The 23,938-nt window shown below is 37.3% G+C and overlaps 1 protein-coding gene across 1 annotated transcript in view; it reads right to left on the bottom strand.

Annotated features, from left to right (window-relative positions):
- LAMA2 (laminin subunit alpha 2) overlaps positions 1-23,938 on the bottom strand; it is a 382,277-nt gene that overhangs the window by 203,498 nt on the left and 154,841 nt on the right. Inside the window, exons 10-12 of the mRNA XM_050893952.1 lie at positions 16,066-16,226; positions 12,207-12,347; positions 10,656-10,829 (exon numbers count right to left, since the gene is read on the bottom strand). Coding sequence (XP_050749909.1) covers positions 10,656-10,829; positions 12,207-12,347; positions 16,066-16,226 — 476 coding nt within the window. The remainder of the gene's footprint in view (positions 1-10,655; positions 10,830-12,206; positions 12,348-16,065; positions 16,227-23,938) is intronic.

The raw sequence follows: 23,938 nt of genomic DNA on the forward strand, positions 1-23,938 counted from the left end.
TTTTTTAACTTGGCAAACATTTAAAATGACTAGATGTATGTATAGCTCTGTATTGTTGCATTTAATTTAAAATATGTAAGAAGAAAAAGTTCCTCTATAATATGACATACTTTGATCATCTGAGCTTCAAAAAAACTTCAAAGTAAATGAAATACTGTGCTACGGTTTTCTGGAGCATGGAAGATACAATATTGATGGAAAACTATGGATTACTATTCACTGTATTTATATCCATTAATATTGCTACAAACGTGCTACCCAGTTCACGGCAAAGCAAACTTAGAATTGTGTAAGTTTTGCCTTATTAACTGCACAGTAACGTAGGCACTGCAGTGAGGCACACTGCAGGAAACCTTCTGGTATGAAGCATACCATGTAAGAGAGGCATGGATATAGATGGGATTGCTGTGCTGACTAGCTAGCTGCATAGCTTAAAGCCTTTCATTCAAGGGAGTACTCACTCCAGGCCACAGTTTCAGAGCAGACTGTAGCTATCTTATGGATAAATGAGATATGGTTTAGGAATATATGAAGCCATTTCTCTTATGCAATTTCATTTTTAAAAATTGAGTCATAACCAAAATCTTCTTTCAGGACAGTAAATCGAAGGTGTGTATCTCTGGCACTGTTATTTTTAAATAATAAAATACATTTGAAAACCTTAACTGGGGGTTGGGGGAGGAATGATCAAAAAAGCCCAGAAGAAAACTGACACAGAAAGCTGTTAAAACAACTGCCTTCACTGTGAAAAATCTTCCTGTCTCCAAAAAGAGTTAAACTAGCCAAGGAACTGGTCCAGAAGTGTCGAAGTATTTCATGATATTTGATACTTAAAGGTTTCAAAAGCTTGTAATAAAATAATGAAAAATATTGGTAATGTTATAGTTCCTCTATCTTGCTCATTTTTCTGAGGAAATTACCTCTGGAAAATAAATTGATAGGGCTAAGAGGGCCAAACAAATAAAACAAACTCTTCAATTCGAAAAAAGGATTCACCCATACCATAATACAGAGTGCCTCTGAGACTGAAAAGGCATGTAGATACCAATCAGAAATTCATTCAGCCATCTCAGGAGGCAAGGGTGGTACTGCACATATTATGAGAAATGTTAGGTACTTCTAGCGAAATATGGAATGTTCAGGCAGGCCCATTAAAAAAAAACCCAAAACCACAAAACAACCTCACCAAAAGTAAGTGCAAATATATTAATTTGGGTAAAACAATCATCTGTGACTACTCATGCATGCTCTCTGCTCTCATTGCTGTCGCTCCTGTCAATCTGCAGTTGATAGGTAATGGCCCTATGATTCAGGGAAACTGCTGAAGTGTGTACTCAGGCTTCAGTTTGAGAGATGGGTTCATTTATCATCATAATAAGCTATTACCATTGATAGGTCACAACTCATTGAAGAGACAGTCAGTCTAATTGGCTCAATTCCGTTAGCTCTGTATGCGCCTCAAGGAGACGAGCAGTGCTTTGCAGGTAATATTCAATCACCCAACAAACCACTTGTTTAATAATTCATCACAGTTCAGATTGGGGTTCTAGCACAGATTATCCCTTCAATATGCCAAATATCTGGTCTTAACCCTTTTGCCTATTGGGTTCGGGAAAACAAAGGCAAATTCATTGTGTAGTTAGGGTAGCCCTTACTTCTAGAAACTTACTGAATATTTAAAATTTCCACTGAGGTTTGCTTTCTAAAGAAATTTGTTGTAGTTAGCTAGAGTCTCTCTCTGGAAAACAAAATCTTTGCCCTCATCATTCTCTCCTGCTAAAGATCAGCTTACAGTCTGTAAACTTAATAGGAACATAAAGTAATGGAGCTCGTTTTGCCTTCTCGAGATTTAACGAAGCAGTATGGGTCCATTCAGAAATCTTTAGCAATCAGGTAATGATAGGGTAGATGAGACAGAGGCAAGAGGGGAGATGAGACAAGGGGAATAGTGTACACAAGACACAGGACCTACAGGATTTAAAGGATGCTTCATACTCTGTTCAGATATTAGATCAAAGCATGAGTCATAATATTAAAATGTTTAGAATAATGACTCTATGAAAAGACAAGTTAAAACTAAACCAATAATTCAAGCTTCTGATCACTATTGTGCTGCTTTCTTGTCAGTTCTGGTTACCATTTCATTGTTCAATTCTTTGTCAGTATATTGCAGCCATACTGAAAACTTCCTTTGCAACCGCTGCAATTGTCAAAGGCTTTAAGGTTCTATTTCTTCCATCACTTTCAACGGTGTTGTGGTGGGGTGACCCTGGCCAGCAGCCAAACACCCACCTACCTCTCACTTACTCCTCTCTCTCATGGGATGGGGAGAAAATAGAAGGAAGGTGAAAAGACTTATGGATTGGTGGGAAGGGTTGGAGAGAAAGCCTTGATGCTGTGCAAGCTCTGTTCAGCAAGAGCCAAAAGGCTGGTGTGTTACCACCACTGTTTTAGCCACAAATGCAAAGCACAGCACCATACACGCCACTATGAAGAAAGTTAACTCCAGCCCAGCCAGGCCCAGTATAGATGTTAAAATATCATGTTCATATCAGACTCTCTGATGGTCTGCCTTTCTCTGTCTTTTTCTTATTAAATTGAAATATACAAAAGTGATTAATTTTGATACTTGCTTTTTGGATGACTGACTGGAAATTTAGTAAGTATGGAATATCACCCTCTGAAAATTAGAGTTTGTAAGACATTCACAGCATAATGGCCCTACCACTCACCAATTATATATGAAAAAGTCAAGAATATATAGAATTCACAAAATTACTCATTTAATTTTTATTATAATTAGTTGTGGAACTAGTTACTTCTCCCCATAAACAAACATAAAATAAAATGAAAAGCAGGTGTTTGTATACACTTTGAGTGTCAGTTTGAGTTTTCCTTCACTAATGATATCTTAATTGAATTTGTACCATTTTCAACTGTTGATAAACCACTTTCCTTTCTTCTATACTCTAGTTAGTAATGATGCTTTGTGTGTTAAAAATGAGTGACTCCTGCCCGTATTTTGTTGTACAAATATACAACCTTTTTGTTAATGATAATGGATGTAAAATGCCATTTACAAAGTTAGTTGGATTAGGTCTCTCAGACCTATGAACTGATTAAAAATTCACATGACACCCATACAGTGAAATATGTGTCACACAAATTCACATGCATATACCTCTTAACTGCATCTGTACACAGATGACTAGCACTTGGATTTGGCCACCTGTGTTACACTGGTTTGGTCTTAAAACTTCTTAATAACACAAGGTAAAGTCAGTCAATCAAGTTTAGGCACCAAAATTTAGTTTCTGAAAACAGACAAGAAGAAAAGCAATGCTAATTCCTTTATGTAAAATGCAAATAATGGAATTTATCCATTTTGTAGAGAAGCTGCATGTCAAGAACATTTTGAGACTGTCAGATGCTACTGAGCATGCCAGGCTTCAAAAACAATATAGCACACATTGAAAGTACTACAAGTGGTTTGCAGAAAAGGCTGCTTCCCTTGTGCACCATCAGAAATTCTCAGTACTTTTGCCCTTCTGCATACTGCCTTTTTGATGTGGCAAGCAAAAGTTGAACACCACAAAATTACAAAACTAAAGCTAGGTGGCATCATACAGTTTTACTAATGAGTTATAAACTCAACAGTTTCAATTACATTCGACTTCAAGTTTTTGTAATTCATTTAAATTTAAAGTAAATTGGGAGGGAGGCAAGTAAATCAAACAGAAATAGCAACTCAATTATTCATAAAGGAAAATCTGGAAACTGAACACTACCTCTTTGTGGCTCTCGTATTTTGACAATGACCTTTCAGTAGCTCTTATGTATACCCTTTTTGTGATGGGCATAGATTCTTTCATCACACTCCTGTGTAACCCAGTGTCAACTAGGTGTCTGGACTATAAATTCTGTCTGATTAATGTAAGTGGGTAAGTTGAGTAAAACTCCATTAAACCCTTTACTTCCAGGTAATCTGTGATCAGCAAGGAACTCCAAATATGATTTTCAAAACAAATGCTTATTTGCTGAAGAAGTACTTAGCATGCAAAGGCATACAAGGGGAACAGAACTCACATGTATCCTCCCTTTCATAAACTTCAGTTTTCCTTTGCAGTCTTAAGTAACCACTGTTCAATTTAGCTATCTCTAGCTTAGGAATCACCATCACCATGCTTCTTCGCATGTTGATTAGCCCTCAGTACAAATCACCAGATATATTAATTCTTTCCAAGTCAAAGACTTTTTTTCTTTTTCTTCTGCTTTGTTGGATCCTTCAGTATTTTAGTATTTGGGATCAGAGATAAGAAGCGTAAGACTTTTCAATCTGGCAAGCATACTCCCCAATTTACTTTCTTCATTATTTCCTGACAGCCCTCAGTATTCTCTCTCTAGCATTCACATCCCTTCTTTTGTGAAACTACTTTACTTCCTGCTTGTTTCTCCATTTTTCAACTGCCACTATTGATTAAAACCCTTGCCTTCAAGGCAGACTTGGGTAAGCAGGTAACGCAAAGGACGCTTGAGATTTATGAAATAATTTCACCAACAATATATTTCCTCTTTTCTCTACAGTAGTATAAGATGATTTTAGCACAAAGAAATTAACTGTATCATGGGATACATGAAATACTGCAGTCAGTGGACTCAGCTAGCCAGATTCTGAGCCCTGTTTCAACTCATTTCCAAGGCGCAAAGAGGCCGTAACAGTCTACTGGGCATCCTTAGTCTTCCCTGCAATCACAATAATGGCTGTATTTGAACTGTCCCAACAGGCTATCCAAACATCATTAAAAGCATTAATGAGGAACAAAGTGTGCAAAATTTACTTATGTCTTGGTGGTTCTTTACAGTCATGGGTAGCTGAACCTCAAATAGGACAGTCCTGATATTGTTTCAATATTTACTGGGGATCAAGCAAAATTTGGCTAGCTACAGCTGTGAAACAATGCAGAGACCTACCCCTGTCTCATTTCATGGTGCCACGCTGAGGAAATATTTCAGTAAAGACAAAGAATCTAAACCCAATCATGTAATACAAATTAAGTAAACTTAAAGGAAGCATCAGTCAGCTGTGGTCCAGATCTTGAAAATGTTTTGCTCTTCACTTGTATTCCTGCTATGTTTGTCTCATCCTTTCAGCATCTGAATTTGCCTATTATCTCAATTTTTAGAAGCTATAGTGAAGTACATTTGGTATAAGTTGAAGACATCTTCATACTGGACTGAGTCTGATTACCATAGTGACTTAATTTCAGTCAAGGCAATTTAGATTGTGATTTAAAATAAAATTACATTATTTATATTAGTTTAAGGTTTACTTGTTAAAAAATAAAAACATATCAAGAAACTAAACCAGCTTTTTATCAGAAGAATGCATTCAAATATGAAAGACAAAAGATACTGAAGTAGCTGTCTTTACAAAAGATATTTTTCAAGTTCAAATGAATCATTTTAATTTTCTGCTATGTGTTGGCTGTTGACACTACTTAAAAAAATCTGAGGATCTGCAGCAACTGTGAATAATTTCAGGGGCGTTACACTGAATGGAGATTTCTTGCATGCTATGTGCTGCTGATGCCTATTACTGTTTCTTTTACAAATATGGATAATGTGCATGTAACTTGCCTATTTCATCCCACTCAAATTACAAGACATTAACAATCAATAAATGTCCGTACAAAATTGTTTTTGATATGTTACGTCTTATACTTGAGGATCACTTTCCCTACTCCATCCCCAATTTACTTTTGCAAGCTGGAGATGTTCTTTGTTACACATTCAAATCTGGGGCTGAAACTCATTTCTGTGCAGAGGGTATAAAAAAGGCAAATTCATCATGAAGTACCGGACTTACCATCACTGCGGAAAAATCCCTCACACAGTTAGCAGATACTTCAAGCACTGCCATTATGTTACTAAATGGTGGCCTGCTTAGACTTTGACAACCCATCTGCAGGGAACCAAATCTTCTCCATGAGGGCCTAAACTGTCTATATAACTAGCTGAAAGAAAGAAGTATCTTATAAAGGCGCACAAAGGGAGATCATATCAACCCACCTAAGTTTCACTACTTCACTTCCCTGACAATAAAAGCAATACAGACATATGCTCAAAAAAATCAGTCTGCTGGCTAAATCTAAGACATAGCTGAGTGTTGGAATTACGTAGGCTAGGTCACTCACTGCTTTTCATGAGGCCAATGAATTTCAAAACAAACTGATGGTAGAAAAAAGTAGCTTCCAACAACAATTTAATTTGCCTCTCATCCATTTATACCAAAAGGTGTTAAGTTAGATTGTTCTCCTTTTTGAGGCAGGCAGTAAAAGCAAGAAAAAGAGTTGTGGATCTAACTCCATCATGTCCTATGAACAAGAAAGTCTTGAGATCTGAAACTGTGACAATACTAGATGAAGCTTTCTGGGTTTATATGCATTAATAATTTAGGACAATTGATCCCCGCACTTCTGTTCCAGCTGATTATTGTATTATTTACGCTTCTTTATGTTTTGGGTTTCAACTCCCTCCCTCCCCTCTGGGAGCTGTAGACTGCAATTTGCCTTGCATTATTCTGCCTTTTGCATCAGAATTGCCTAAGAAGTGAAAACAAATGGAAGGAAATAAACATAAAAGCCACAAGGACCTAGCTTATGATTATTTTATAATTCAATATTTAATCCTATGAGGTATTCTGGGCAGTCTGCAATAGATAATATGTCACAAAACAAACTGCTCACTCCATCCCGATCTTTAGTTTTCCGCACTAGAGTACTGTTAAAGGGCTGATAGATTTTTAAAGTTTGTACGTATTGACTACAGGCTTATTACAGTGTATTCATTTCTGGACTCAAAGAAACATTGACTTCTGTAAGACAGCAAATAGGTTACACAGCTAATTATAAAAGAACAGGCAAAATAAATGAAGTGAGAGTGTTAAGTCAAATAAGTCCCCTTCCTGTTCTGTATGCACAGACTCAATACAAAACTTTCAGCTGTTGTCTTGGTTTTAACTAGAAGTCAGAGAAAGAACAATGTATCCACCATATGGCTGCTTAAGTCTATGGAGTTGACAAACATGATGAGCTAGAATTTTTCCAAGAGATAACTAAGCCTTTTATTCAAGCATCTTTTGCTTTAATTTTCAACATACTCTGACTTCATGAAGGACTAAATTACATTAACTTTACTTGCACTGAACAGGATCATGCTGTACAACTAGTTCAAATGACTCCTGTAAAACATTTGATGCAAGAAACTTCTCAATCTGAGTAAAATCTGTCAGTAAGCAAATAGTGGTTTTGAGCAGAGGTGTTTCAGGGCTTCTATCATGTTGTTTGCAGGCTGAGTAATGGCAGCATTAATATCTGCTCAAAATCCAGACAGAGGAGTTAGAGGGGTTGTATTATCTATTTTCTGTATGACTGCTGGGTGTTGAGACCTAACAATGTTCAGAGACCTGGATTCTAGGACGGCCTCCACCTGAAGGCTGAACTAACCTGTGACTGCTAACCAAGGGCAGCACCCTAACCATCTGAAAGAGGCAGGGCAAGCCTCCACCTTCATGGTTAAAGCTGGCCCTTAGCAGAGAAAGGAACATAAAATTTGCAGCAGCAGAGAGAAAATAAAGCAGAGAGACTTTCTTCTAACCAAAGATGGATGTTTCCTCAAGGAATCTCAAGTGGTCTCAGCTGCCCCTCATGTGTGTGCGTCATGGGGTGGGCTCATATGTTTATTTAGATATGCTCCATATCATGGTTTCTTTCGGCTAATCATAAATGGCTTCTACTCAGCATACAAACTATCAATCAAACTGCTTTTTGCCGAGATGTCAAAGGAAAAGAGGCAGAGTATATACATAATGTTAGACTTCTGAAACGTCATGGACACCTAACCCTTCCACAATTACTTTAAAGAAACAAGTGTTTCACTTCATCCTGCTGAGTTCGGTATCTAATTTTTAATTAATTTTATACTTTCCTTTCAGTGCTCTGATTAAACTTTATCAGAATGTAACTCATAACACTTTCAGAAAAATTTATAAAATATTTTAGCATGGACATAAGTTTAAAATAAACTTACAGATCCATTGTCAAAACAATTTAAGAGACTGCTAACAAAAACCAAATGGGGTTTTCAAATACCTAAAATGTAATTAGAGTTGATAGAATAAGACATTTTTTCAGTAACTAGAAGTTCTAACAGACCACAAGTCCTCATGATTGCTGCAATCCTTAGTTCAGTAGGCTATGATGAGGTAGGCAGGCAAGAAGATAAACTGTTTTATGATACCTACTAAAACCTTAATGCCAGCCATTTTAAATCTGTTCTCCCGAATTATCCACTAGATATTTTATTTCTAGAAATTAAATTCCTCCAGATTACTCCCAAACGTATTCTGCATCAAAAACAGTCTTCAATTTTTCAGTTCAAACACATATTATACAGTCAGACAGGTAAAATATCTCGCTTTTAAAAAAATTATCTGTATTTGTACAACAAGTTTAAGTTTTGGTAGCAGACCAAAGACCAAATATTTAGAAGACTAAAAGGATATGGTGATGTTAAAGTAATTTGGTCATATTCTTGTCCCACTCTGACATAAACAAGAATCCTGCACCATCTATAGCCTCTTGTTATTTATAATGTCTCCTTAGAGACACTGTCAAAGACCAGTATTACGTAGCTTAGTGTCACCCAGAGTTAGACAAAAAAGAAAAAGCTGAAGGCTGCACACTCAGGAGCATCCTATTTATAATGCTTTTTTCATCCAAAAGAAGCATTTGGAGATGGATGTAAAACAAGCAGATAGCAAACATATGGCAATCAACATTGTGGAGGCATATGCACAACATGCCAACTTTATATTAAAAGAATTATTTTAAATAAGGTTTTTGAGCTATATTTGAAAACTAGGAAATGCAGGATGGTTACTACCTTTTGTTACTCAATTTTATTTTGGAGAATAATATTTAAGAGCAATAATTTTGACAATAAAAAGGAAAGGCAGTTTTCTGTGACACAAGGTTTATAAATTACAAAAGAAGCGTACATCTTGATATAAGATTTCCTAAATCGTTCTCTACATTTCCTAAGACAAAAATTCTGAAAGAAGCTTGCCTGCTCTGAGATACCAATTAATCTACTGTAACACAGCTAGCAATCACTCTCAAGAAAGGATGTTTTTATCTAGTTTCAGCTATTTTGTTTTATCCAGTTCCAGCTATTTAGAGAAATGTTTTATTGAGTTTTCAAATAAGGACTCTCAATATTCTATTTCCATTTCCCTTTCCATAGCATAAATCATATGGCCTAAGCATGTCATTATGACTATAATTTACGTGATGCAATATGACAGTTAAGATGTACCGTGGTAATTTGTGAGTGCTTTCAGTATTATTGTAGTATCAAAAATTTATATGGTTCAGTTATTAAGGCAAATTGCTTCATTCATACAGAGATATCTGACAGTAACCACAAAGGACCTCCAAATTACACTGAAAAAAATATCTTCCACGTTCAAATAATTTGTGCACATTCTTACCATTATTTTGCTCACTGAATAGAAGCAGGATGAAATTCTGTCTGGAAAAGTATCAGTTCGTATCTCAGGGTAAGTTCACCAGACATGGAAGATTATAGAAGAAACTCTCCCTTGCCCAGCTAAATGAGCCTGACTATCTTTAACAATTTATAGCCATGAACAGGATGCCCAATTCTTTGGAATGATGCTATTTAGTTTCAACATGCTCACTTACCTTCTGTCATGTTGATTTTCAGCCAGTAGGAAGAAAATAAATAAATAAGAAGTTGACTAGCCTGAAGAGACTACAGAGGAAAATGTGCTCAAGTGTATTAGTGTTAGCATTTCTGATAAGTTTTAGCATAATCAGAGTTACAGTAAATGGAAAGCTGTTTAGCTTTCTTCATATTTAGGACTCATTCAGTCCTCAATTCCACTCTCTGGAAAAAAAAAAAAAAGTCATGAAGGTATCATGCATGATAGCAGAAAGTCTAACGGTGAGAAGCCTGATAGTCAGACCACTAAAGCATCCAAGACTTTAGAAAGCAAATTTTTGGTATTAACCTGCAGGCCATGAATATGTGTGTATGTGCACACATGGGGGACATGCAGGCTTGGATAAATATATGCATTAGAACTGGCACAGGGCTCACAACAGCATTTTCTGAGTTCTAGGGCAGAGAGTTCCCCACACACAAGTTTCTTGCCAAACATTAAAGTTTTGTAACACACCCCCACAACATCTGATACACAACTTGCATCTCTGAAAAGCAGACGAGGGAACTGGTTTTCAAAGCTGAGGACAAGGTGGGAAGAGAACAGGACAAGCTGAACCACACACCAGCTAATTCATTCAAAAAACAATGCTGCGAACTATACAGACTTCTCTAATACCTGACAGCAGAAGCCCGAAGAAGGCTCAAGGTCAAAGATACTTAGTCAATTTTCTCTACTTAGCTTTTTGCCTCACAAGGATACTCCATATGCCTGATTCCTTTCTGCTTGCAATTTTGCTGGTCAAATAGCTATCCAACTTAATCTTCCTTCAGTTCCACCTCCCTTCAAAGCCTTACTTCTTTTCTCAATAAATCAAATTAGCGTTTAGGCAAGTACCATCTGCACTTACTTTGTTGCCCAAATAAGAACTGGGTGCACTCCAGTAATAAGTCTGTGGTAGTACTTTTCGCGCAGCCACGTTGCTGATGCTAAACTGCTGATGCCCATCAAATCTCTTTTGCTTGGGGGTAACTCTGATGAGACCCGGTAAGCCAGTCAGATACCAGCCATTCATGTCTTCTATCTATAATGAAAAAACAAAAACCCAAACCAAAACACATTACAATGAGAATCAGGACATCAGTCATTTCAATAGCCACAGCCTCTCATTCTTCTATTTTTAAAAAACTGATTACGTTTATATGATTAACAACAGTTTAGGAACAAAGGAAACAACAAAGTAATAGCAGCAAAAGTTTCTCTTATTGTATGTGACTGGGAGTTATAACTTCCGAGTAGTTTGAAGTTACTGCAAGTATTTGCTTTCTCTGCTTCATATGGTCGAGAGTGAGGAGGAAATTCTATCGTACAAACGTGTGCGTAAGAATATCTCCAAATATTATACAAGTTTTCAATAAATACTATCAGTCACAGAGGGTACAGAAGATGAGCTGACAAACGGATATACATTTTCTGATTGTTGTAGACAGCATAATTTATAATAATTTGTAATTCTAAAGCCTTACAACTTACAAGTTCAAATACACTTTTTTTAGAAAGCCAAAGCAAAGCTGGAAAGCACCAGAACTTGAATTTCTGAAATCCCATAGCTACAAACAAATCATCAGAGAAGAGCACACTGTTCATACAAGGACAGCTTCTGGAGCCTGGATACAAGCAGAACAATAAATTAGCTCAGCCGTGGGATGGAAAATTTTCCAGATGCTGGCATGTAAATGAGCACACCAGGCATATATGATTTTACTTGCAGACTTCCAGCATACCAATACAGCCAAAACCAGGAGCTAGTAGACCTGGAACACATTTCTCAAACTCGATCTGCAGACATGAATATGTAACATATATCCCTTACAGTGGAACCAGTGTCTGAGCTTTGAGAACTAATTTAAAGTTTAGAGTATATTTGCAGGTTAAAGACATTTTTCTACAGCACAAATAAGAACAGCAGGTTCATCTCCCTTTCACATCCTTTCATAGGAATGCAGTATGCAAAATAAATTCACTCAAAATGCCCCCTGTAGGGCATCCCTTTTTCTTACATAAGCTGTGTGTTGTACATTTAATGTTTCAAAATTCTTATTTCAGGTCTAGAAATTTAATAATGACCTGGAAAAGAGGTTGCCCTATAGATATGTTGCATTTAACTCAGGACTGATTATGTATGCACATTCCAGGACTGTGTTTATGCACATGGCTTCATTTTTGACTGTTATAACTTCTTTTGCACCTCTCACTGTTCAACTGTACTTTTTCAGAACTTTCTCACAATGAAGAGAAACAAAGCTTATAAGTATTTCCTTTTGGATAAATGAAAAATATATGGGGCATAAAAGAACATGCATGGTTTTATAATAAGATGCACCCTGGTAACAATAGACAGTGACAACAGACAGAAACACAAAACCGATGACATGTACTGATACGGTATGATTTTTCTTACACTTCTGTAGGTAAGGGGAGAGTGTCTGCAGACGTTTGTTTTCCCAGAGCAGAAACATTCCTCACAGCCTTTGGGATTATTTTGCTGCAGATTGAAGAAACCTGCTTTGCAACGATCACAGTTTTCTCCTTCAACATGTTCCTGGAAATGCACATTAGAATATTACTTCAGTTGTCATAGAGTAGAACTTGAGATCACCAGCTTTATACTCTGCAGGAGAGTATAAATGCAGGACTATAAAGACATTTGTAGGAAAGACTATTCTTATTTGTGAATATTAGTAGCAAATCCTTTACACAATAAAAGTTACTATGGCTGCATGTAAATAACAGGACACAGAATTCGGACATTAAAAGATTTTTAATTTTTCTTCTACATGATTGGACATACCTGATTTCAGGGAATAATCTAATTTATCTCCTTTACACTTAAGAGTGTCAGAGGGGAAGGAAGTATGGGACACAATGTTACAGCCTCAACAACTGTAGTTTGTAGGTATGGCTGATAAAATCTGTGCATGACCAACTGATGCAAACTACAGGTACATAGTATTAGTTGTACCAATCATTCAGCGTATCAGTTTTTCAGTGGTCTATCATTAATAGCTGAATTCAGGCTAAATCCAAGGGTTAAAAGGGCTGCATTTCTTCTTTCCACAACTACATGTGTTTGCCAGCCGTGCAGCCATGTCTGCAAACTCCTCCCCTGCAAAAAGCCAGGCACTAAACATACATGAAGAATTCTAAACTTAGCATTTGGTAATTACATTTTTCAGAGAAAGCTTATGGTGTGCATTAAGTCCTGCTACCTTACACAATAAATCAATTTTTATATAGGCAAAGATAAAGCTAGCTTTTCTACATGGACTATGTTGCAAAAGGCTCACGCTATGGTGCTGGCTTAATAATTCAATATTTTTCCCAAGACAGACCAGAAAATTCTTTCCCTTTCAAAAGTGTTATATATAGTCTCTTTAATCCTGGATACAGTGCTCTATGGTATGCACACAGGACCAAATTGTTGGCTCCATGTCAGCAGAGAATGAACACATTATAAAAAGCCTGCCCACGCTGTGTAGTCTATGATTGCTTGAAATACACAGCTCTGAAGTAAGTTCACCAAAAGCCATTTGATAGCCTCCTGGTTAAGATCTAGCAAAGATGAAAAAAGCAGGGCAAAGCATGTGGAGGTATGGGGAGAAAGGATAGCACACACGGATTAAGAGAAAATAGGGACAATGAGGGGAAAGGGGTAAGGACAGGTAAAGAAGGAGATAAAATGAAAATGTAAATAGGTTTTCACCAGTAATTATACAGTAACAACATGTGTAGCAAAATATCTTTGCTCTATCTCTATTGCTGTACTGTATCTATGCTCCCCTTCAACATCATCATATAGACTCTGTTCAACAAACCAAAAATCTCTTTAATACAACTCAAGGCTATCAGTCAATTACTTTTAACTTCAACATCTCATTAATTTAAAAAATGGTATTTTTACATTTTTACCAGCAATCTCAGGATTAATCAATGCATATTATTGCCATAGGTATGCTAAAATCACCCAGCTACTCATGCTTCATATGAAAAATAATGTGGGTAACAATTGGGCACTCCCAGGCACCCGAATGCTCTCATGCACAATTCTACTAACCAGAACTATGAACGCTGGTTCCAAAAGTTTCAGACCTTGCTGATGTGCTTACTGTGTGCAGAATGGGAAGGGTAAAATAAAAAAAGAGAGCTGCAAAGCAAAAGTATGTGTTTAAATGAAAAGTTGTTGTACTCTGCAGTCACAAGCACATCATCAGTGAGTAAAACCTGTATAATTCTATTGAGTAGGCAGCAAATTCAGTGGATAATAAATATATAAAACTCAAAGTTGGAAAGGAGATCTAACCTATCCTTCAGCCAATGAAGCAATGCTTCCACAGCCTCATTTATTTCTGAATACTGTGTTGAGTCCAGTTTTAAACTACGCAAAAATGAGACTTTGACCATATACCTTCAGAAAGATCTCTGAGATAATTAGTGATAAAACAGGCATTTATACTTGTCTCTCACCTTTCTGTACTTTAGTTTACTTTGGCTGCTGTGGTAAAGATAACAATCTAATGCCCACTTTGTTGCATTTTGCTGCTTACAATTAGAACTGTTTTCCAGCAGTCAACTTCCTTTACAAGAAAACTATCTCTAGTAAATTTAGAGCTCATCATATGTAATTGAAAGATGTGATTAAAAGAAGGGAAGTATTCTTCCTAAGACCTGCTATTAACTTGTCCAGACATACCACTTTATTCTTCATATGGAGCATAACTAATCTGACAATTTCAGTGTCCCTTTGACCATAATCTGCTTTGATTTGAATTTGAAGATTGCTAGTGAAAATAAATGTGTATGTATCTGTATCTCAGCTACCTGCAAAGGGTATCATTTTTCTCCCACAAGCACTTAAAAAGGGATTAGAGGAGCAGAAAGGAAATAAAGGATGAACAGTGAGGAAAAAGTGTATATAGTGTGGACTCTCTGGTATAGGAACAATTATCTCTATTCCATATTTGTTCATTTTGGTCTGATTGTACTAACAGGTCAGTTTGGCATTACACAAATAATGTCCTAATAATAAGAACCATTCAGCAGTGGTTATCTTGTATTTGGCATATGACACCTTCATCAAAGCTCCCTTTCAGTATAGCAAAATTGAATAGCAAAAAGAATATAGCAAAAGCACTCCTTTTCTGATCTACCAGACTTGATAGCTAAGGAATTAGAACTGTGATATGGATAGATTTTATTTCTGACAGAAAGCATGTGACTGTTACATAAAGTGAGGATAAGGTTAATTCTCTGAGTAGATTTCAGTGCTATTCAGCTGTCACACCAGAGCTTTATGTGTGTATGCAGCATGAGCTGATAGATTGAAGTATTTTTTGTACACTCTTGTGTTTAAGGACGTAATGTAAGTATTTTTAAATCCGCATTTGTGACTAATTCTGTTAATTAAATGCTGGAAGGAAACTCCCACAAGTACGACACAGAAAAATTGACCCACAGTACAGTAAATTGTCCTTTGGGCCTATTCATGTTCACTTACTAAACTGTGACTTACAGAGCACCACCATTTCTAAAGCATTTCTGGTAACTAGGTATTTTATAAGCAGTGGATGCGTGTTTTATTTATTAAGTTTTTTATTTCAGTATATAATATCAATATATAATTTGCTGGAGGTACATGAAGGCGCACAGAGAAAATAATTCTTAAATTTTCTTCCTAGAAATTAAGAAATTCATCCTACAGAAAGGATGGATTATTATTTTTTTAAATACGTTAGAGATTTCTAAACAACCATCCCAAGGCAGGAAAGAATGCTCTCAGTTTGGAACTTGGCAAGAAAAGAGGATTATATCCCTAATGACAACTCCTAAAAGGCAACTCTTTTGTTTGTTTGAATACAACATCAGTTCACCTCATTTTCTTTTTTGAGGTCACATTACAGGTTAGTTTTAGAGCCCACAATACTTTAAACATATAGTTTCTGAGTAGATGAGGATGCAAGTTGGAAACAAATGATTCACATGCTTCTTAAGTATCCCTTCATTACAGATTTCTAAGGACTTGTATGACTGGCAGCAGGCTCCTAGGTACCTATGTTAATTACAGTGAGTACTGAGATGACACAAGACAACCTAAGACTTTACAGAATCAAGAACAAGTGTTCTATGCGAAGTGACTAACATAGATACTAACACAGCTAGGCAGGACAGTGGAACTCTATTGTATGACAGAAAACCATTAATTGCAATCATCTTTCAATATCATTAGTATCTTCCTATGGCTCAGAAGAATTTGACATCCATACCTTGCAGATGCAGGGACCTACACAAGGGTCAAAATTCACACTGCCTTTCAGTGAGCAGTTGCAGGGCAGGCACGCAGGATATCCCATATAACCCAAGGCACATCTATTGCAGCTCTCTCCTGCGTAGCCAGTCTTGCAGTGACAGAAACCAGGCAACATATCTATGGGAAGAGGGAGAATACATGAGGCATATTTGATTTATCATTATTATTGTTATCAGATATGTGCGTTAGAGTGCTCAAAGCAACACCTTTGGTAGGTGTAACATAAGGGCATTTACTGTGGGTCAGACCATACGTCTATTTAACTCAGTATCCTGTCTGAAAGAGGCTAGAATAAAGCATGTAAGAATAGAGCAAGTATATAGTGATTTGAATTCTGAGCTTCCAGAAATCCACGTATTAAAGATCTTCTAAACTGAAACTTATCCCTACTTCCTTGCATCTAACCCTCCCTTAAAATCTTCTCTTCCATTAATTCACCTAATCGCCTTTGAACATGCTTTTACTTTCAGAATCCATAAAGCTCCCTAGCAGTAAGTTCCACATTTAGCCATGTGTAGTGTGAAAGAAAACACTGATGTGTGTTAAACCTGTATTTATTGCCCTCTAATTCTCATATCATAGAAAACAGCAAGTAACCATTCCCTACTCACTTTCTCCATGTCATCTGTGATTTCAATATACCTCTGTCATATCCCACATGACATTTTTATTTCATATGCCAAAAACTCCTAAGCCTATTTAATATCTCTTTACACAGAAACTGCTTTGTATGGCTGAAAAATCTCTACTGTCCTTCTCTGCACTGTTTCCAGTTCTAACAAATTATTTAAGGAGAAGGGAGTGCATAGTGTGGACCTATAAATGGTTTGATGATTTTTTCAGTTTTGTTTTTTAAACATCAGTAATATTTCTGAAGGCTCTGTTGACCTTTTTGACTCCTGCTGAGCTAGCACTGAGCTGATACATCCAGGGCACAGTCCAAGGTAATTCTAAGAGCTGTTTCACAACTGGTAGTGCCTAATTCAGAAATCGCTTTAATCAATGTACAAGTAGAACTACTTGTCTCTGTGTTCTGCTTTTCCTTCAATTGCTACAAATATTCATCAGTTATTTTACTATCCAGCCACTGACTATCTTGAGATCTTTCTGAACATTTTGCAGTTCTTTCATTTTTCTATGCTGAAAGATTTTGTACTTGCTAACTTTGTCACCTTCCTACTCAACCCTTTTCCAGGTTAAATATGAATATTTTCAACAGTTCATATTGATCACCACTGTGAAAATGGTCCATTTATTCTTTGAACCAAGTACTAATCCATGAAAGAACCTTTCCTCCTTATTCTATTACACTTTCTTCCATGGTCTTTGGTGAAGGATCTTGTCAAAACTTTTTGAAAATAAAAATACAATATTAATCAAATGAGCCTTTGTTCACATGTTCATTGAATCCTTCAAACAGATTCATAAGGCGCCCTGTCCTCTACAAAAAAACTGATTTTGAGTTTTGCCCATTTTTGCCACAGTTCAGAAATGGTATAAATCATTTATTGTAGTTCTATTGATTTCCTTGGTACAGAAACCAGACCTTCTGGTTTTATTTTCCTGGAACCCTCTGCCTTTCCTTTACAAATTGGATAAACAGTTTCTATTTATGTGATATTAATGTAAGTTTTTAAAAGTATTATGAACTATATTTAATGCTTCAAGCAACTCCATTTTTAACTACATCTAAAAGCCATGGATAAACACAAGATATGCCTGATGAATTTTTATTCTTCATTTATCAGCTTTCTCTAAACCTGACACTTCTGTTGGAGACACTTCTTCTGACTTGTCCCCATGAACAAAGACTCCCAGGTTGGAAATTCCCTGAGCTCTTCTATTCACTGATACAAAGAATTAATCTAGCTTTTCTGCTGTGTCCTTTTCTTTCTTGAAATCTCCGGTTATAACTTGATTACACCTTAATCATATTTAACTCCTACTGAATTTGAATCTCTAGCAGTCTTTCTGATTCCAATTTATCTGAAGAAGTACTTCTTAGCAACATTTAAGCATTTAGCAAATTATCCCTTAAAATACGCATACGTGTTATTAAGAGTATGACTTTCCAGAATCTGTCACAATTTATGTCCTTTTCTATTATCCTCAATTGGATATAAATTCTGCTTTTTCAGGGAGCTTCTTTTTTATTGTTTAAATAGATTTTTTCTTCTAGCTTAATTGCATTGCTTGAATCATTTTGAACTAGAGGAATGCATCTTCTCTGAATGTCTAATATGCAGTCTATAAACCCTATGCTTGTCATTAGCAATCTTGGATTGTTCATTTTAATTTTCTTTTTAAAGGTTTCCTTGTTTTGATTAAGTTGGTTTTTAGGGAGGCCATCTCATTCCTACAAGAATGTTGAATTTGACTGCCCTTCAAGAGGAGATTTTTAAACCTGTTCCTCACGCATAAATCCAGAGGTACTTCTCTTTTTATGGTTTCTCTAACTAGCCGTTTGAAGAAGCAGTCACCTACAGGAGTTTTAAATTATATTATCTGTTAATCTATACAGAGATGAAATTCAATCTGTCTTCTCTAACCTTGCAGTCTCTTTGATCTCCTGTAGCACATCATATTGACTGTCACCTTCTTGATCTGTCCTAATTATATACAGAATTTCAGTTGCATGAAATTTCTGTCTTTCTTACTATCATGAATCCATGTGCTCCATGGGTTTTGATGCCTGTGGCCAGCTGATTGTCAAATTTCTGAGTTACCCTCCTCTCAACTAGCCACCGGTAAGGCCCCACAGCACAGCAGGCCTCAGGCTCTTTTGTAATCTGGGTCAATGCATCCTAGCTGGACAATCTTGTCTTACGAGAGAAACTTCTGTTCCTTCCAGATGAAGATACCCTGCTGTACACCAGAGTTCAGCAGTAAAAGACACAGGCAAGTCTAACTCTTTAGAAGTGAGCCAGTCTTACTTGAAAGTTTCAAGAACTCATTCTTAGGTTCACGAGTTAAGTCTCAGCAAACTCAAATGCAATTAAATGTCTCAGTATGGAACAACTCCCAAATACTCATTTAAATCTATAGTCTCTCCTCCACTGCCCAGTCAGTCCATTTTTTTAGTTCCCCATCAAGAACCCTCCCTTCTCCTGCTCTTTCCTTTCTCTGCAGTTAAGGAAGCCAGACCAGGATTGGAAATTCCAGTCACCAGCCCAGCAATCCCCTTTCTTATGCAGCATACACAGTAGTGGATAACCTTCAGCCTACCATCTATTAAGAGACCTCACGCTCCACAACAGAGAGAGGAATGCGTAGAGACTACTAACTGTCATATATTCTTCCAGCTCTTATGCTTGTCAATACAGTTACCCTGTATATTTTATTTCGCTCAATGTCTTCTTACATTTACAGCACTTGCAAGATCTAGGCTCTCATTGTATTACACAGTATGTAAATTCCTGTCAGTGTCCCACTGGTTATCTTTGACAAGGCTTCTGTAGTGCATATTAGTGCATATTATGCCAACAGCCTAATTACATTTCGATTTAGGGCAGATGTCTCAGGTCTGTCTTTTGTTATTGTTGTAATGAACTAACATTTCAGCAGAAGCACATCTTCTTTTGCTTTTGGTCTATTACTTCATAGGCCTTATTTGAATGGGGCTTTATTTGTTGAAGCTGTTATTCCCTGTTTTCTACCTGAATATTATCAGTTTCTGTCCTATCCTTGAGTGTACAGAGGCTTTGAAAGTTCATCCTAGAGGATGAGTCACCTTGAAAGATGAGGTTTATCAGTCAGTTTTCTCCTACCCTACCAGTCTTTCAAAACTGCACAAAAATAAATGCATGCAAAAGCACGCACCAGACCCTTGAAAAAACCTGCAATCCCAGGACTGGCCTCTGCCATTTTCACTCCTGTTCAACCGTGTATAAATTCCAAAAATTATCTCATGGAAGTCAGTGGGACTGCTTGCTGAGCAAAGTACTATGAAGACTGAATAAAGATCAAGATGTCTGGACCTTACTTATCCTAAAATGTCTGAGAAAGTTTTTCAGCAAAAATAAGCATCTGTCATTGGGATTATATTGTACATAAAGAGGCAATAGGGAAAAAAGTTCACTGCACGATAGCAGTGATACACTATGATAGCATGCAGTGAAGACTGAGTCACAAAACTCTGCCAGTTTCCAAACCTCACAGCTCTTGCAGGTGCTTAAAAGCCAAGTAAAACAGCTATTTGTTAAAATCTAGCCACTACAGCTTGAAACAAGAATACAGATTCACTGAGAAAGCCTAATTACTGGCGTACAGAGTAGTTCTGAATGTATAGGTTCCACCTGCGCTTCTGTATGGACAATTTCAAGTGATCACAATATCAGTGATGGTCAAGTTTATCTATTATTAGGATGGACTGGACACAGGGGGACAACTTCCATTTTAAAATTATTGCCTTTCAGTTACAAAACTTAGAGACATTTTCATCAGTTTGTTTTATCAATACCACAGTTTGCAAACATACTATGATTTATTATAAGTTTCTGGCTCTATCTTTTCTACATTGCTTATGAACATATCATATAATGTTGCTATGAAAGAATATTTGACAAGCATTCTTGAAGACTCAAAACCAATAATATACTATACAAGCTAGAATAGTAATATTTCATTTCAGAATGCCAAGTGAAACATATGAGGACAAAGTTATACTAGGCTGATCAAAATGGAAATTATACATGCTTAATATACAAAAATACTTCTTTTTCTCCTGAAACAATGCCTGGTCAATTATAAAGCGACTCCTTCATGCCCTTCTCTTATCTACCGAAACCTGATGACAACTACAGGATGCAGTCATTTAAATCCTCTTGTTGCACTTCATCAATGTACCAGTTATTATGGTATTTGCTACAATTTTCCATTTTAATTGTTGCTTACCTACAGTATTCAAGCACATAGAGAACATACAGCCTCCAGCTTTATTTTCCTTGAGAACTGTTCATGGTGACTTTATATCCCCAGTGATTTTCCTTATTATCATATTTCCATTTTAGTTTAATGTTTTTAATCTTCCTGACTCATTTGCTTACCACACATTTAAGAAGCATATTCCCATCGTACACCAAGCAAACAATTTATCCTTAAACAACCAGCCAGCAAATTCTGAGATGTTTTTCAACCTACCCAGTGTGTATTCATTCTGGTTCACAGGTGAATAGATGGATTCCTTCAGACAGATCATGCTTTCCAGCCTTTCCTTTATGAAAGCTCCCCAGTGCTTCAAACCCAACTGCTTCCCAGGGTGAGCAGTGTACAGTAAAAAGAATTTTATCAGGGTATTGAATATAAATTTGAGGAAAAAAAAAGGTAAAAAGTGATCTGATTTCAGGATAGTTTTATGCTAAAAGTTATATCCCGACCTGCTCTTGATTCTAACACAACCTCTTCCATTACTACAAAAATCTTTCCTTAAAAGAAATATTAAAAAGGCTTTTTCTTTCAACTAGCATTATTGTGTCTTTTCTGTTGAGTAAGACGTTACAGTCACAAATCTGGCCTGCTGGTCCAAACACTATAATCAAACATAATGTGCAAGAAGTAAACAGTTTTCCTAATGTGTTGGAACCTTATTTAGTACAACAAGAAGTAAAGAAAAGCAAATAAACAGAAAGAACACGGAGCAAAGAACAGGACCGTTGTAGGCAGAATGGCCACAAAGCCCAGTTACGTATAGAGCTGACTTATTTTTGTTCTTGTGGTCTTAAAATAGATAAATAAGATAAATATCAGAATTTTCCTCTGGCCACTGTCTACACAGTGCAAACTGTCCACTTCTCACTGGACTCCCAAGACTGGGCAGGACACAGACAACCGGTTTCAGGAACAAATGCATGGGCTACTTTGGGGAGGGAATTCCATATATGATGGCTGTTACCTAAATAACAATTGTTGCGCTTGTCATATATGAGAAGTAGTTTAAACACACGGAATAACCTCAACAGTAAATAAGTTGGAAAGAGGAGACATCAATGGGTTTAAAAAGCAATAAAGGAAAAAAATTACTTTGTGTGTTACAAACAGCAGATTCAGCAGATCTCTGCTGAATAGTCTAATGTGCTCAGAAACAACAGGCCTCTAACCAATTGCAGCCGAATGAGTTAAGTTTCAGGAAGATCAGCACAAGCTGGTTACAGTCAAGACAGAAAATGATGAGAGTTTTAATTTTGTGCCGAGAACAAAAGAACTCTCTGGTTCTCGGGACTGGAGGAACTGCTGAGATATGAAACTTGTTTGAATGCCTGGGGCCAGATGAGCAGGACTGGCCGCTTGCCAATAAAAGTAAAAGGAGGCAAAACAGAGAGAGTAATCCAATTTTGGATATGTTATCTTCAAGATGGCGGTATGACACATTTCTTGATTTATTAGAAAGACACAGTTAACAATCTTTAGATTAGATGGAGGGAGACAATAGAGAAAAAGCAAGAAAGGAAAGGAAGGGTCCAAACAGCAGCTTTATTCTCTTCCTAGAGAGGTCCAGAAAAGAGGCAAGAGAAGAATTTACCAGAAAGAAGATCAGAGGATTAAAAAGGCAGAAGGAGATACAGGAAGCAAGGTGTTAAAGCACAGTACCAATCAGTCAGATTCAGAAAGTGTAAGCAGATTTAGAAAGCAACTATGAGATGGTTTAGACCTGCTGAATGCTCAGAGGCAAGAATAAGACATTATGAGAGCTCCTAATGACACTACTACTGACAACCAAAGAAGATGGAAAACTGTCTTTATCTTTTTGCTTTCCTCTTCCCATAAGAGAAGAGCTGACAGCCTATTAACTGCCTTTCAGCTGCCAGGCCCCTGGAGAATGACCCGCACCAGTGGCCAGCACAGAAGGTGTGAAAAGAAAGGCTGCAGCAGTCACAGACAGGAACTGAGAGACCGAGCAGCTGCTTAACACGCAGGTGGGACATGGCATTTCTTTGAATTAATCATTCTTCCATCTCAAAATCATAGTCTCAGTATTTTACAAAAGCACTGAATGTCAGTAGTGGCAAATGTTTGAATAAAAGTTGTCCTGTTTAATAGTATGAGAGGTTTCTTTGTTGTATTAAGTCTTTCATCGGTAACCTGTACGCTCTCACCCACACGTTTGGTACGGGCATCGCACAGTCTTGCTGTGTTTTTTCCAGCTTTGGGATTCATCCTCTCTTCTGCTTCTACTGCCTCTCCTATCAATCCGTGTGATGCACTGTACCGGGTGTGACGCACAGCCCAGGCGCTGGCAGCGGCGGGGACTGCAGGGCGGCCTCTCTGAGGAGAGGACGGGGCTGCCCCGTGCCAGCCACAGCCGGCTCCAACGGACCCAGTGCAGGGCACAGCTGAGCCCCGCAGCCAGGTGCGTCAGAGAAGGTCAGAGGAGAAGGACGGGGAGGAGGTGCTCCAGGCACGGGAGCAGAGATTCCCCTCCAGCCCCTCGAGGAGACCATGGTGGAGCAGATATCCACACTGCACACCATGGAGGACCCCATGAAAGAACAGGTGGATATTTCCTGAAAGAACACCCACGGTGGACCAGATTTTTTTTCCTAAAGGACAGCAGCCTGTGGGAAGGACCCATGCTGGAGCCAGGGAAAAGTGTGAGGAGAAAGGAGTGTCAGAGGAACTGTTATGACCACAACCCCCATTCCCCACCACCCTGCACCATTTGTGGTAGGGGAGGAGGTAAAGCAGTTGGGAATGAAGGAGTGAGGTTGAGCTTGGGAAAAAAAAAAAAAAGGAGGTGGGGGGAAGGTGTTTTTTTTAATTTTTGTCTTTGTTTATCACTACCTGAATCTATTTAAATTGCCAATAAATTAAATTAATTTTCCCTAAGTCAAGTG

This window comes from Gymnogyps californianus, chromosome 3 (genome assembly GCF_018139145.2).
Source record: "Gymnogyps californianus isolate 813 chromosome 3, ASM1813914v2, whole genome shotgun sequence".
Classification (NCBI taxonomy): domain Eukaryota; kingdom Metazoa; phylum Chordata; class Aves; order Accipitriformes; family Cathartidae; genus Gymnogyps; species Gymnogyps californianus.